The sequence below is a fragment of the Aquarana catesbeiana genome, linkage group LG07 (assembly GCF_042186555.1).
Source record: "Aquarana catesbeiana isolate 2022-GZ linkage group LG07, ASM4218655v1, whole genome shotgun sequence".
In the NCBI taxonomy this organism is placed as follows: domain Eukaryota; kingdom Metazoa; phylum Chordata; class Amphibia; order Anura; family Ranidae; genus Aquarana; species Aquarana catesbeiana.
This window is the reverse complement of record NC_133330.1, coordinates 33,779,253-33,795,248: the sequence shown is the minus strand read 5'-3', so window position 1 is coordinate 33,795,248 and position 15,996 is coordinate 33,779,253. Positions and strand designations below refer to the sequence as shown.

The following is a 15,996-nucleotide window of genomic DNA, read 5'->3' as shown; positions in this document are numbered from 1 at the left end:
GGAGGAATAATGCCTCATCATTGGCGTCAGTGGGAGGAATAGTGTCCCATCATTGGCATCAGTGGGAGGAATAGAATACCATCATTGATATTAGTGGGAGGAATAATGCCTCATCATTGGTATTAGTAGGAGGAATAGTTCCCCATAATTGGTATCAGTGGGAGGAATAGTGGCTCATTGTTGGTCATTGGAAGGAACAGTGCCCCATCATTAGTGTCAGTGGCAGGAATTATGCCCAATTGTAGGTGTCAGTGGAAGGAATAGTGCCCCAAGGGCCAGATAAAGGCTAGCATAGGGCTGCTACTGGCCCTCGGACCGCAGTTTGGAGACCACTGTGTTAAGAGGTAGGCAAGTTTTAGCTCTCGGGAAAGGCCCTAACCCCTTTGTGGCCAGGGATCATTGAAACATAGATCCTCAGACCAAATTTAGCAGCATCAGTTAACGTGGACTAATTTACATCCTAAGTTGAAAAGGACATATAAAAGCTTTGATACACTGTTTCAACAAAACCCTGCTCTGTTTTTATTTAAATTATAGGCTGACCAATGCGCAAAAAAAAAAAAAAAAAAAAAAAAAAAAAAAAATTTTTTTTTTTCAATACTGTAATTGTCTATGACAATTGTGGTATTAAACAGATAAACACTGCCACCTACAGGGGCTACAGTGGTATTGACCGATTTAAGACTTTTTTTTGTCAGGGATTCCTCCAACATGTATATGATCACCATGTTATAGATGACATAATAATCACATGATCAGAAACCAATCTGACAGGTAGTCAGGACATGAGCTGTCAGTGACAGACAGGATTGAGAGCTAGCTCTGAAAAGGCAGGCTGTGTGGGGAATCAGGATGAGGAATGCCAACATACAGATTGCGTGATGGTCAGGAAACTGGAGCTCTACAATAATAATAATGTGAAACCAAGATCAGAGAGGTACAAAGGGGAGTGGTACCTTCTCACACAGGACATTAGGCAGTTTAAACTTATTGACTTGTTCATTTTCAAGTTCAATTGACCCTTAATAGTACTCAAGAATTTTAAATGAAAGAATTACACATGTGTGGAACTATATGTAAGCATTCAGAAACCTTGGTAGTCCATTTTTTATTATTAATATTGTTCCTGCTACCATCATGACAGCATTTACTTTAATTGTCACTTCAACCAACGTACATTTGGTAGCTCCTCGCCAACAATTATTTTTTCATTTTTTAAATTTATTTATTATTATTTGTAATTGTGATGGCTCAAGCTGCTTGAGGCAATATGCTACTGCAGCAAAATGGCCGATGCCCGCAGCCTCATTTTGCTCATGTGTACCAAAAATATTCAACGTTACGACGTCTGTCAAAGGTTAAACTAACGCTAAAAGCAGACAGGTCCTCATATATAAAAAAAAAAAAAAAAAATGATGATTAGGAAGTTTTTGACAAAAGTGCCATAGCATGGCCATTCTTGAAAAGTCCAAAGTTCACAGCGCAGGATTTCGGCAATAAATATAAAAAACAAAAACATGTAATTCCATCTGTAATTTTTTCCCCTCAAGTTAAAAGGTGTTTTAAAAGGCTCCAGGCCCCTGGACACCCTCTCATTGCACGTTCAATGTATCTGCAAGTAATGCGGAATGCTGTAGTTGAAGAGTAGAAAGTCCATCTTGTACAAATTGAAGAGACGCCGTTGGTAGAAGCGGTTGATGCCTTTGAAGAACTGTGCCGTCATGCCATCGGTGGTCCGTGTGGTTTTGGAGGAAGACGGAAACTTTATGGAGTCACCTACACCAATGAGCTGAAGAAGATATCTGGCATCCTCCTCCAAAGTTTCGTATTTTCCTATCACGTCATACTGGACAATGCACGGGTGGCACAAAGAATGGACCCGTTCCCAGTGCTCATTAAATGGCTCCTCTCTCTGAGTCTGGGGGTCCACCAGGTAATAAAGGAACTCTTCAAAAGTGACATCATCCCCCCGCTCAAGTGCCTCAAGTGAAGGATCCCTGCGATGGCGCTCTACGATCTTGGTGCCGTACCGCTTGTGGAAGGCCGTGTTGTAGGTCCGAGTAAACTTGTTCCTGTAGGCCGAAACCAGCCTCTCGAAAGGCTCCCTTACGAAGATGAACTTGAGGTAGTTCCGCAGGCGGTAATTGATCTCCGGGGTGCTGAACTCTGAGAGAGTGCGGAGGTTTGAAGGAATGTGAGCCTCATTGGCTGGAATGACGGCAGGGTCATTATATTTGCCTTGGCCGTTAAGGACCATCATGACCCTCTTCCAGTTGGTGCAGGCCACCTTAGGTACATAGCAATAGATCAACCCATGGGAGTCGTCCACGACCAGGTGTTTGAGGTCCTCCGCGGTCAGGACGCGGCGTTTCCTGGTGTACGTCTTGCAGGCGCTGCCCAGCAGCTCCCGACGGTTTTGGTGTGTAGCTTGGATCGATGAGGGTTCAAACTGGAATGGACAAGGAGAAAAAAAAAAAATTGAACATATCATTTTTTTTTTTTTTTTAATAGACTGTAAAAATAAATATGCAACGATTACCACTCCATGATATACTAGTTTCAGGCTGGTGATAATGATGTTTCTAATCTTTTTAAATCTAAAATAATACCTGGTCATCCTGCCATGTTTGTTCAGGTGCTTCTTGTTAGATACCGCACTTGATACGCGTTTGCCCTTAGAGTCTATTTACACCTGAGTGTTCAGTGAATGAAAAGCACGTTTCTAAAACACGCGAAAAACATGTGTTCACTTGCAGTGCCATTCATTGTTAAATGGCACCCCAAACAGGGCAAGCAGACATGTATTCTTCCACGCATTAAAACACAGTTTAAAAAAAAAAAAAAAAAAAACATATGAAGCTCGATGCTTGAATTGACATAGTGAACAATGCATATATACAAGCAGGCAAAAACCCAGCAGGATTTTGCACACAGTTTTAAAATGTATAGGTATAAATGGAAGAGGAAGAAGTATAGGTATAAATGGAAGAGGAAGAAGTATAGGTATAAATGGAAGAGGAAGAAGTATAGGTATAAATGAAAGAAGAAAGAAGAAAGAAGAAAGAAGAAAGAAGAAAGAAGAAAGAAGAAAGAAGAAAGAAGAAAGAAGAAAGAAGAAAGAAAGAAGAAGAAAGAAGAAAGAAGAAAGAAGAAAGAAGAAGAAGCACTGGGGGAAGGGAAGTTGTGAGGGGTAGGTATTGTGTTGGGGAAGGGACCACTGCTGCACAAGTTTTTGGCCTGTAGCAGTAGCAAGTCTACCTCTGATAAAATTGAGCTAGCAGTAACACACAATGAAGATTCATCCAACATATACATACAGGTCGTCAAAAGGTATCTTTATGGCCCAGCTTGTGATGAAAGAAAAGAAAAAGAAAATATATACATTACATATTGAACACGTCACCATTTTTCTAGGTAAATCCATTTCTAATTAGGAGGTGCACCAAAAACGGATATATATGTAAAATAGTATTCTATTCGACTTTTTGATATCATCAATTTAAATGAATATGAATTTGTCAGCCATTATTGGCACCTTTTAGCGCAAGAAATGTTCAAGAAAAATGAATCCCTTTAAATTCTATCTTAACATTTTGAAATTCTGTCTTCACACTGGTCCGTTGGGCTTCCATTGTGTTAAAAATGCAGCTGGGGCATTTTTGGTAAGAAAAAAAAAAAAATATATAAAAACACAAAAAACACACACACGCAGTAACATCTGCCCAAAATCACGGCAAAATTCGCTGTGAACTTGTGGTAAAATCATGGTGCAATTTCAGTGCCTTTTTCTCTTATCGGCCGAATGCCTAGAACACAATTTTTGGCCGAAATTTCGGTGCATCTCTATTTTTAAAGGTGCCATTGACATTACATTTTCACCACGTGGTAAAAACCCATGCAATCCATACATACAAAGAAACCAAAACAAATAAGTCCAGAAATTAACCTGTTCCAGACCACCTTACGCACATTTATTGCGGCAAGGTGGCCCAGCTGCGCAAATCGTCGTACGTCGTTTCATGCAGTAGCTCTGGGGGGCGTGACAGTGCATATTTTTAGCCAGTTGTATGGCTGAACTCGCATTAGAATCGCAAGAAAAAAAAAAAAAAAAAAGAAGAAGTGCAGGAAATTTTTTCCCCTGCACTGAAATCGGATCGCATGGATGTTCTCACCTATGTGATCCAATTCTTGTTCGAGTTCACAGTTCGCACTGCAATCTGTGATCCGATCTGCGGGTGTCATTAACATTGTATTGACACCCGCAGCGGTTCGCAGACAGCAGTGTGAACTGCCTGCAAGAGAGATGCGATGCGGTTACCAGCGCTGTAATCTCGCTGGTTCCTGCATCACATCAGCGTGAACCCGGGCTAATGGACGGGCTGCCACTGCAAGAAATGGTCAGAGACTGCAGACATGAATGGGCTGAAATTGCACTGCACTCGGGTCACATGTGAATTGCACAGTGGGTTCCTGTGCGATTCATGGTGTGAACCCGCCCTGTGTCTTGGAATCCACACTTTGCTCCACTAACTTGCCTGGTAGGGGGGCACTAGTTTGGGCAGTGGGAGTATTTATCCACATCTCTTGTAGTGTGCCACCCCCTTTGTGGCAGACAGCATCTGTTTGATTAGGAGGGGGATATGTGCTAGAGGGGCTTTGGGAGGGGAGAAGACATGTGCTGGGGAGGGGGGGTGGATTTCATATCCAAGCCCTCTTGTAGCACAATTCCTAAAGTGCCCCCTAGCACACAGTGGTGTCACTAAGGTTGGCGTCACCTGGTGCGGTAGAACATGGTGTCACCCCCCTGCACTTAGGGGGTGGTATATGGAGCCGGGATGGGATCGGGAGGAAGAATGGAGCCGGGATGGGATCGGGAGGATGGATGGAGCCGCGATGGGGGGGAATGGATGGATGGATGGATGGAGCCGGGGCGGTTTTATCCCCCGCTAGCGGCCGAGAAAGGATTAAAAACCACCGCAAAGCGCCTCTGCAGAGGCGGTATAGCTGTGCTGTCCCATTGATTTCAATGGGCAGGAGCGGTATACACTCCGCTCCTTTACGGCTCCGAAGATGCTGCTAGCAGGACTTTTTTTTCCCGTCCTGCTAGCGCACCGCTCCAGTGTGAAAGCCCTCGGGGCTTTCACCCTGGAGAGACAGCAGCGGCTGTTTCAGGTCGGTTTGCAGGCGCTATTAGCGCAATAGCGCCTGCAAACCGCCCCAGTGTGAAAGGGCCCTTATAGATAACTTAGTCTCTGAACTTATTTTTTGGTTTCTTTGTATGTATGGATTGCTTGGGTTGTTACCAACATGTGGTGAGAACATTTCAGGTCAATAGCACCTTTAGAAATACAGTTACCTAGAAAAATGGTAATGTGTTCAATACTTTTTTTATCTGCTGTGTGTGTGCGCGCGAGTGTGATGTATGTATGTATGTATGTATGTATGTATGTATGCATGTATGGCACTCTAGGAAACGTCACCCACCTGTTCGCTGTCATACAACGCCTGCAGAGGACTTCTCCTGGGCTTCCCTTTCCAGATGGCGGCAGTGACTTGTTCCTCAGCTTAAAGATATGGAAACAGAGAAAACCGCACATTAAAAGCAAGACTATGAAACCATGATTAAAGCATCCGTTTAAGACATTATTACAACTCAACACAACACATAGATGTCGTATTTTTATTGAACATATTTCCCTATACAACCACTAGAGGGCGCCCCTATCTGCCATTCTGGGATACCTTTAAAGCGGACCTGGCATTAAATATATTTTTGCATGCATTTATAACCTCTTTACAGAGATCACAGTGCTCCCCCTGGCAATGCCTCCATTTGCTTCTCTCTCCCAAAGAGCAGAGCCATCTTTGTTCAGGCATCATTCAGGGTCACCGTTTATTTCCTGGACAGAGATGTCGGTTCAGACATGACACAATCCTAAGTGGAGTTTTTGGCTGTGTTCACAAATGTTTGATACAGATCAGCCCCTGCTGCGGCCTCTTGCCTCATGGCTTGCAACAAAGTTACAATGTTGCAGTTTGATCACTGTAGGAGGGGAGACTGAGGAAATGCTTCCTCCTGCCTGCTGCAGACTCATGAAATCATCTCAGCCTAGGCAAAGTCACTGACTGGCGCTCAAGGATGACATATTATTAATAAAGGAACTTTTCTGAAAATCTATACAATTGTTGACATGGACAGGAATGTACTGTATGCATGCAGACTTGTAAATTCAACAAGAGATCCATCTTTCCAGCAGCCCTGCAGAGTTCCCCCAGGAACACCTAAACTTTCTTTGTTAAAAAAGTAACAATTTTACAATCTGTTATCATTCTTCTTTTTATTACATTTTTAAAAAAAAAGACAAGTAATACATATCATACCATCTTCAAAAATACATACATTAAAAATGCCTTTTACATAATAAATAATCTTAATGATACCCACTTCCTCCTGTTTCTATAGAATCATCTAACTAAATTCCTATTGCTCATACATACATCTAAACATTCAAAAAAAAAAAAAAAAAAAAAAAAAAAAAAAAAACCACACAACCTTCCCCTTTCTTTTTCCTCCCCTTTCTTCCTTCCTTTCATCCCATATCCTTCCCATTCCCCTCCAATTATAAATACCCCATCAATCTATTCTAGGACCGAAATTCCTCCAATTTTCACCATATTTCTGGCATCTGACCCACCTACATACCCTTCTTCTCTTATCTGTTTTCTCCATATATTCAATTTCTTTCATTTCACATATCCATTTCAACACAGTTGGCTTATTTGTTTTTTTCCAATTTCGCGCTATAATTGTTCTAGCTGCAGTTGTCATGTGGTGAAGAATATCAATTTTGGTTACCCTTCTTGTACCTGATGTAAGGGAGAACAACGAGGTGCTTATATTTGGACTCCTTTCTACTCCTGACACTTTGATATATCTCAAATATTTTGTCCCAGAAGCTCCTCACTCCTTGACAACTGTACCATACATGATCCATAGTCCCTCTTTCTACCTTACATCTCCAACACGTTTCTGTATTAATTTTGTTAACTATATTTAAAGCTACTGGGCTCCAATACTATCTCATTGCGATCTTATAATTTCTTTCTTGATATTTATTTGTTATAGATGTTTTATGTATTATTTCAAAGATTTTCTCCCATTCCTCCTCCGAATTAGGATTTTCTATTTCCTTTTCCCAATTCTTCATTCCTATTAATTCTCTAAGGGAACCGGAGGGGAGTAATAAGTTGTATATCTTTGATAATTTTTTAGTTGGTTCTTGTTCCTCTACTAATATTTTTTTCAAATTTAGTTTTTGGTCTATTTATCAAAGGTATTTTTAAGGCCCCTTTCACACTGGGGTGGTTTGCAGGCGTTATTGCGCTAAAAATAGCGCCCGCAAACCGCCCCTAAACAGCCTCCACTGTTTGTTCAGTGTGAAAGCCCGAGGGCTTTCACACTGAAGCGGTGCGCTGGCAGGAGAAGAAAAAAATCTCCTGCGAGCCCCATCTTTGGAGCGGTGAAGGAGCGGTGTATTCACCGCTCCTAAACCGCTCCTGCCCATTGAAATCAATGGGACAGCGCGGCTATACCGCGGTAATACCGCGGCTATAGCCTGCGCTATACGAGGGGTCTTAACCCTTTTTCTGCCGCCAGCGGGGGGTTAAAACCGCACCGCTAGCGGCCGAATACCGCGGTAAAACAGCGCTAAAAATAGCGCTGTTTTACCGCCGATGCCCCCTACCGCCCCAGTGTGAAAGGGGCCTAACTCAATGAATGTCTTTAACTGATAATATTGTAACCATTTGCTTTTATATTCAGGCCCCAAGTCCTGCAATTTTGGTAGTTTACCATCCACTAGGATCTGTTCCACCCTTGCGTTCTCCAAAATATTCCATTTTAAGTACTTTGTGGTTTCTAAAGCTGGCAGAGATTTAGGGTTGAAGAACAAAGGTGTCATAGGACCATAGTGGAAAGTTTCCCCCTTTTTATTATAGTATCCCATATTTTTAATGTAGCATTTACAAAAATTGTTAATTCTTTCTTTGGTCTTAAATGGGGTTTAATCCAAGGCAGGAACCCAAGTTGTGGTCCTATTAATTCCTCTTCTAGATTTACCCATTGCTTAGTTTCCTTATTATGATGCCAATCAATAATGCTAGTTAATGATGCTGCTTGTAAGTATTTTGTAAAATCTGGTAATGCAAAACCTCCATTTTTTTTTATTTCGAATTAAAATTTCTCTTTTTATTCGAGGGGTTTTATGAGCCCAAATAAAGCTCACCATTGCTTTTCTCAGTTCCATCATCAGTTTCTTAGGAGGGACTAGGGGAACGGTTTGAAAAATGTATAATATCTTTGGTAATATATCCATTTTTATTTTGTTAATTCTTCCCATCCATGAATATGTTATTTTATCAAATGTTTGTAATAGTTTAATTACCTTTTGGAATCGTTGCATTGCAATTCAGCTCCTGTAGTTGATTCAGGTCCTTCAGAATAAATATTCCTAGATATTTAATTGCTTCTTGATTCCATTTAAAAATGGAAAATCTTTTTGCAAAAGTGTGTATGTTTTTTTTTTAAATAATGATATATTCAGTACCTCTGATTTATCATAATTAACTTTAAAGTTACTCAATTCCCCAAATCTTTTAAATTCTTTTATTAAGTTTGGAATTGTTATGATAGGATTAGTTACATATATTAACAAATCATCTGCATATACGGCTGTCTTATATTCTATATCTTTGACCTTTATCCCATTAATATCCTTTTTTTCTCTTATTGCCGTGATAAGAGGTTCCATTACTATATTATATTATATATATTTTATATATATACATATATATATTTTATTTATTTTTTTTAAAAGGGGACATCCCTGTCGGGTTCCATTAGATATTCTTATATATTCTGATAATATTCCATTTACTCTTAGCTTAGCTCTGGAGTTGGAATACAATGCAAGGATCCTACTAAGCATTTCGGAACCCATTCGTATCTGGATTAGTGTTTCCTCCAAGAACCGCCATCCCACTCTGTCAAATGCTTTTTCCGCATCAACGGCCAGAAGACATGTCGGGATGGCGGTTCTCTGAACATATTACACCAATGTGCAAGTTTTTATTATATTGTCCCTAGTCTCTCTTCCCTTCGTGAACCCAGTTTGATCCAATTTTATATGCTTAGGTAAGATAGGTGCTATTCTATTAGCGATAATTTTTGAATATAGTCTTATATCTATGTTGGTCAATGAAATTGGTCTGTAATTATTACATAATGTATGGTCTTTCTCTGGCTTTGGTATCAATACTATGAGTTTTAAGGCTAGGAATACTTTATAGAATCTAGAAGTGTATCCGTCTGGCCCCGGGCTTTTTCCCGGGACCAGCTCAGCAATGGCTTGCTGAATCTCTTCTGATGATATTTCTTTTTCTATATCCTCAATTGTTTCCTCAGAAAATCTGGGTAAAGCTGTTTCCTCTATTTTCTAATCTCTTCCCTATTCTTTTCCTTTTCTCTGCTCCCTTGTTGTTTATTAATGTTATACAGTCTGGAATAGTATGTATGGAACGTTTTAGATATTTCTATTGGGTCGTTAGTTAGATCCCCATTTGTTTTTAAGATTTTTACTATGGAGGTCATGGATTGCTGTTCTTATTGTTTTAGCTAGTATTTTACCAGTTTTATTTCCATATTGATACCATTGTGTTCTGTTTTTATCCCTTACTCGAAGGGATTCCTCATCCAGCATGGCTTGTAATTCCATTCGTTTATTTTTTTAATATGATTTTATCACATGCGTTAACACTCTGTTTATGTTTTTTTTCTCAATTTCTATCATAAGTTCTGAACACTGGGGGAGGGGAGACTGAGGAAATGCTTCCTCCTGCCTGCAGCAGACTGATGACATTATCTCAGCCTAGGCAAATTCACTGGAGCACAAGAAAGGCTTTGTAATGATAAAAGGTGGAAAAAAAATGCCATCACTGTATCATGTGAAGTTTTTATTTGTGCAAATTTATAAAAAAGTTAGGATATCGTGAAGTCCAAACGTTATATATCATTTAAGGCTCCGTTCACACCTGAGCGATCGGAATCGTCGCAATTCTGCATCGCAGAATGCTTGTGCGATGCCATTGCTTCCTAATTGCACCACAATTGTGGAAAAGCTTCTGCTCTTTTTTGGAGCAACAAGCGAACGTTGCGATTTGCTGTGACAGCAGCGCAATTTATCACAGGATAATTGCGGCAAAATCATGCCATGATTGTGGTGCCATTAAGAGGTAATGGCATCGCACAAGCATCCCGCGATTTTGAACCATGTGGGCAGAATCGCAGCGATTCCGCCCGCAATTCGGATCGCTCAGGTGTGAACAGAGCCTTAGTTTTGGAAAGAGCGGGGCCCCATTTGGGGGTTTCACCTTCACTTTATGTCTCAGTGACAACAGGGACAGAACCACAATGGCAATAAAAGCACACTCTGTAGGCTTTGTTCACACCTGAGCAATCTGAATCACGAGCAGAATCGCCATGATTCTGCCTGCGATTCGAAATTGCGGCAAATTGTGGGATGCTTGTACAATGCCATTACTTAATGGCAACCCAATCTAGGCACGATTTAGCTGAGACACCAATCGCGGCAAAGCGTGATGCTTATCACTCAAAAAAGGAGGAGCTCATTTTGAGCGACAGCATCACATGTTGTGATTGGGGCGGCATTAAGCGGTAATGGCATCGCACAAGCGTCACGCGATTTCAAATCATGGCGATTCGGATCGCTCGGGTGTGATTGGAACCTTATTAGTAGAAGTGGGGGGAAGAGACTAAAACCTTTGCTTCTTTTTGTTTATCATACGTGTCCCCACTGGGAGATTCCCCCTCAAAGACCACATCAGAACAGGAAGTGGAGGAAAATCCCCCATCGGGGACATTAAGAATTATGCTCAATTCCGATCATGCGCTCGTTCCCGACCCACACATATGTGAACCAGTTAGCCTTGAAATTAAAGAAAAGCAATACCCTAGAGATGCACTTTAAATTCACAGTGCCGCCATTCATACAACCAATGGAATTCTGCTTTGTGCGGCTTCTTTATTAAACGTTTATTACACGACAGATGTCAGAGCGGCAGGAACTTCCCAATCTCCCAATAAAACATGGAGGAGCCTTCATGACAGGACTTTGGGAGAGACTCCAATAAGACTTCTAATGTCACAAATCTGAGTTTACCTCATAAAACCAACCATTAAAAAAGGAATGCAATTTATACTTTATATTCACATTCTTTCCTACATAAAACAGGCGCATTCAGCCAATCAGAAACGCAGTGTATGACCAAGTAACCCATAGTTACCAGAGTGGTATGAGCGGAGCAATCATTTCTTATTGGTTGCCATAGGTTACCGTTCATTTCGCTTAGATAAACAAGCCTAATGTGTAGCCCGAACTATGGAGCACAGAGAGGTGTTCTGATTGTTTGTCATCGGTTCATTTCACTCACATGACAAGGCCTAACGTGCAATAAGCCACTTTGTAGGCTGAACTAAAGCCCTGTACACACGGTCCGAATAATCAATTCTAATTCAATAGAAACCAGCCGACATTTGGCCCATGCGTACAACAGCCGGTCCGACAAAAGCTGGCCAAACGCCCGTCTTCTGTCAAAGGGACATGACCAAAAAAGGTCTGCTGATGGACATCCGACTGGTGTGTATTGGGGGACTGTACTCCTGTCAGAACACAATAGGTCAGCGGTGCAGCACAACGGCCAAGTGGTTAGCACTTCCGCACAGCAGCACTAGGGCGTACATTCATCATAAAATACATGTCTCAAGGAACCAAAAGACCCCCATGGCAACGATCCCACACTCCAAAAAGACATGCTGGTAGGTTTAATTGGCTCCACCCTAAATTGACCCTAGTGTTAGATAAGGGCCCTAGGATTGTAAGCTCATTGAGGACAGGGACTGATGTGAATGTACAATATGAAGTTCCTTCAGAGTCCCGTGCTGTAAACGGCAGCTCCCGCGTGACTGCACAGGATTGACGTCATCGCGGCTCGGGCCAGTCACACCGGGTGAAGATGGGAGTGTCAGCGCAGTGCTAAAAGGCTTCGTTTTCAGGCAAGTTTATCATAATGTGCTAGTATGTGATGCAAACCCCCCCCCCCCAAAAAAAAAGAGGGAGGAAAAAGAAGGAGGAAAAAGAGAAGAGGGAGGAAAAAGAGAAGAGGGAGGAAAAAGAGAAGAGGGAGGAAAAAGAGAAGAGGGAGGAAAAAGAGAAGAGGGAGGAAAAAGAGAAGAGGGAGGAAAAAGAGAAGAGGGAGGAAAAAGAGAAGAGGGAGGAAAAAGAGAAGAGGGAGGAAAAAGAGAAGAGGGAGGAAAAAGAGAAGAGGGAGGAAAAAGAGAAGAGGGAGGAAAAAGAGAAGAGGGAGGAAAAAGAGAAGAGGGAGGAAAAAGAGAAGAGGGAGGAAAAGATTGTAAACATAATGTTAAAGAATAAATAGAAAATAATAGAATAGGGAAGAATAGGTTAGAAAATAAAAGGAATAGAATAAATATAGCCATCTTTGGAACCTTCGGAAGACAGCTATATTTGTTTTATTTATTCCTATTCTAGTCTTTTCTATTCTATAAAGCAGCCCAAGTAGGAATCATAATCTTTCACACGTTAGTGTATTCATTGCAATATGTTTCCATTTTCACATTTAAATTCCAATAATTTATAATTTTTTATTATTATTGTGATCGGATAAGGGTCTGGTATGGATCATAGGGGGGAGACTCAACGCAGTTTTTAAATTTTGGCATGGGGTTCCCCTTAAAATACATACCAGACCTAAAGAGCTTCGTATGGATTGGATTGGGGGGGGGGGGGGGGGGGCACACTGCATCTGAGCAATACCGCACGTGATACCGCCAGTAAAACCCTGGTGATAAATAGCGCATCTTTTTTAACTTTGTTTGATTTGTGAATTGGACTTACATGTTTTTTTGCAATAATTTACCAGCACATTTTTTATTTTGCGTTAAAATGCTGCATAATCTTTTTTTTTTCCCCTTTAAAAGGGAAATCGGACATTTTTACATTTACCACATGCCATAATTAATGCAAATAAGTCACATGACCGGGTAATCGGATGCGGTAATCTTTACTGAATTGATCCCGAAGACTTGAAATTTTACCTCGGAATTTCAGTAACTAACCCACAAATATATAATTTTTTTTTTTTCATCAATGCTGGCACATACGCCATAAAGCTGCGTTGTCGCCTAGCTTCGCGTGAGAGCTCGTCACTCGGACCTCCATCAGGATTTAATAAGTAAGCGGGGGGGGAGGATTTGGGGGGAGACGGAGCCGGGGAAAAACTAATCTCCAGTGGTCAGTCAGGAATTCAGACTGAGACTTCCATCTGTTTTTGATTACCTCAGAATGTTGAAGCGCTGGATGTGAAATGACTAGGCAGGATGTATAAGCACTGACATCACCGGAGTGAAAACACGCGGATCGAAGGATGACATCATTACCTTTGCCAAGGCCGCCTCCTCTAGAAGTCATCGATCACCATTTGGAGCTAAGCAGACAATGCCAGGAATCTTTACAGATCACATAAAATAAAAAGTGCTGAATTCTTCCTGACCTCTGCAGACAGACAAGTCTATCTGAAAAAAACACCATTATGACTGATACATGGGGCTAGCGTTTACCAGCTCTTGTGCGTTACAGATCTGAGGTATAGCTCTGAGCAGAAGACGAAGTCTGTGGTAGATTGATTTATTGGGAATATTGTCCAATCTGATACAGATGAGCTGATTTTTCTAAAGCAGAAGAGCTTGGGTTCACTTTTAGGGCTTGTTTACAGAGGGGGAACAGTGAAACCCCACAGAGGAGCAGTGTTTTTACCACCCCTCAAACATATAATTGTATGTAGATCTTGCTGGCAGCACAATGCTACATAAAAATCTTGCTCGTACAGCGCATGCAATGTTTGTAGGTGTACAGTGCAGAGAAGGACAAATAAGGCTGTTATGGTGCAGCTGGCTCCAACCTTAGTTTCCAAGATGGAGGAGGCCCCCCATCACCCAATGCTGTGTTTGCTAGAATGCAGATGGCTCCTGTCATTCATCTTAAGTTGCTAGGACGCAGGTGGCGTCTGTTGCTTTTAAGCATCTTAGGCTGCTAGGACGCAGGCAACTCCTGCCATTTATCATGTTAGGTTGCTAGGGTGCAGGTGGCTCCTGCTATCTATCATTTTAGGTTGCTAAGATGCAGGTAGCTACTGCCTTTAAAGTGATAAAGAAAATAATTCCTTTTTAATATCTTTTAAGAACAAACATGTTATACTCACCTGCTCTGTGTAATGGTTTTGCACAGAGCAGCTCAAATCCTCCTCTTTTTGGGTCCTCTGCCAGCGCTCCTGGCTCCTCGTCTTCTCCGAGTGCCCCCATAGCAAGCCACTTTCTATGGGGGCACTTGTGCAAGTTTGTTCCCGAGTCCCGCTCTGTGTGTCCAGAAACACAAAACGGGACACTTTGACAGCAGCAGGAACCATTGGCTCCCTGTTGTCTCTCGGCCACTGAAGAGGCAAAGACATGGGAGAGCAGCTGCTCTCATGGATCATGATCGGGCTCAGCCAAGTATTACCTGAGGGCCTGTGGGGGGAGCTGCATAGAATGCATGAAGGTAAAAAACCTTGAGCCTTTGGAACCACTTTAAGCATCTTAGGTTGCTAGGACGCAGGCGGTTCCTGACGTTCATCACATACATACATACACATATACATACATACATACGTTGGCACAAACATTTACAGTGCAGTTGAAAAAGTATTCCTACCCCTTGAAATTTTCCACATTTTGTCATGTTACAACCAATAACAAATGTATTTTATTGGGATTTTATGTGATAGACCAACACAAAGTGGTACATAATTGTGAAAGTGGAAGGAAAAATGATAAATGGTTTTCAAAATGCTTTACAAATAAAGATGTGAAAAGTGTGGGGTACATTTGTATTCAGCCCCTTCACTCAAATAACCCCCCCCCCCCACCTACAATCTAGTGGAACCAATTGCCTTCAGAAGTCCACCTGTGTTTTATTCTCAGTATAAATACAGCTGTTCTGTGAAGCCCTCAAAGGTTTGTTAGAGAACCTTAGTGAACAAAAAGCATCATGAAGGCCGAGGAACACACCAGACAGGTCAGGGATAAAGTTGTGGAGAAGTTTAAAGCAGGGTTAGGTTATAAAAAAATATCCCAAGCTTTGAGCATCTCACAGAGCACTGTTCAATCCATCATCTGAAAATGGAAAGAGTATGGCACCACTGCAAACCTACCAAGACATGGCCGTCCACCTAAACTGACAGGCTGGGCAAGGAGAACATTCATCAGAGAAGCAGCCAAGAGGCCCATGGTAACTCTGGAGGAGCTGCAGAGATCCACAGCTCAGGTGGGAGAATCTGTCCACAGGACAACTATTAGTCGTGTTCTCCACAAATCTGGACTTTATGGAAGAGTGACAAGAAGAAAGCCATTGTTGAAAAAAAAGCCATAAGAAGTACCGTTTGCAGTTTGCGAGGAGCCATGTGGGGGACACAGCAAACATGCAGAAGAAGGTGCTCTGGTCATACGAGACAAAAATGGCACTTTTTGGCCTAAAAGCAAAAAACTAACACTGCACATCACCCTGAACACACCATCCCCACTGTGAAACATGGTGGTGGCAGCATCATGTTGTGGGGATGCTTTTCTTCAGCAGAGACAGGGAAGCTGGTCAGAGTTGATGGGAAGATGGATGGAGCCAAATACAGGGCAATCTTAGAAGAAAACCTGTTAGAGTCTGCAATTGTGCAAAGAAGAATGAGCAAAAATGTCACTCTAGATGTGCAAAGCTGGTTGGGGGTCTGAATACAAATGCACTCCACACTTTTCACATATTAAAAAAAAAATAAATAAATAAATAGAAAACCATTTATCATTTTCCTTCCACT

General features: G+C 41.6%; 1 protein-coding gene across 1 annotated transcript in view; it reads right to left on the bottom strand.

Annotated features, from left to right (window-relative positions):
• Positions 1 to 1,077: 1,077 nt before the first annotated feature.
• The window catches only part of CHST13 (carbohydrate sulfotransferase 13), a 60,812-nt gene continuing 45,893 nt past the window's right edge, over positions 1,078 to 15,996 (bottom strand). The window contains exons 2-3 of the mRNA XM_073591936.1: positions 5,485 to 5,564; positions 1,078 to 2,449 (exon numbers count right to left, since the gene is read on the bottom strand). Of these exons, the coding sequence (XP_073448037.1) occupies positions 1,604 to 2,449; positions 5,485 to 5,564 (926 nt within the window). The 3' untranslated portion in view covers positions 1,078 to 1,603. The remainder of the gene's footprint in view (positions 2,450 to 5,484; positions 5,565 to 15,996) is intronic.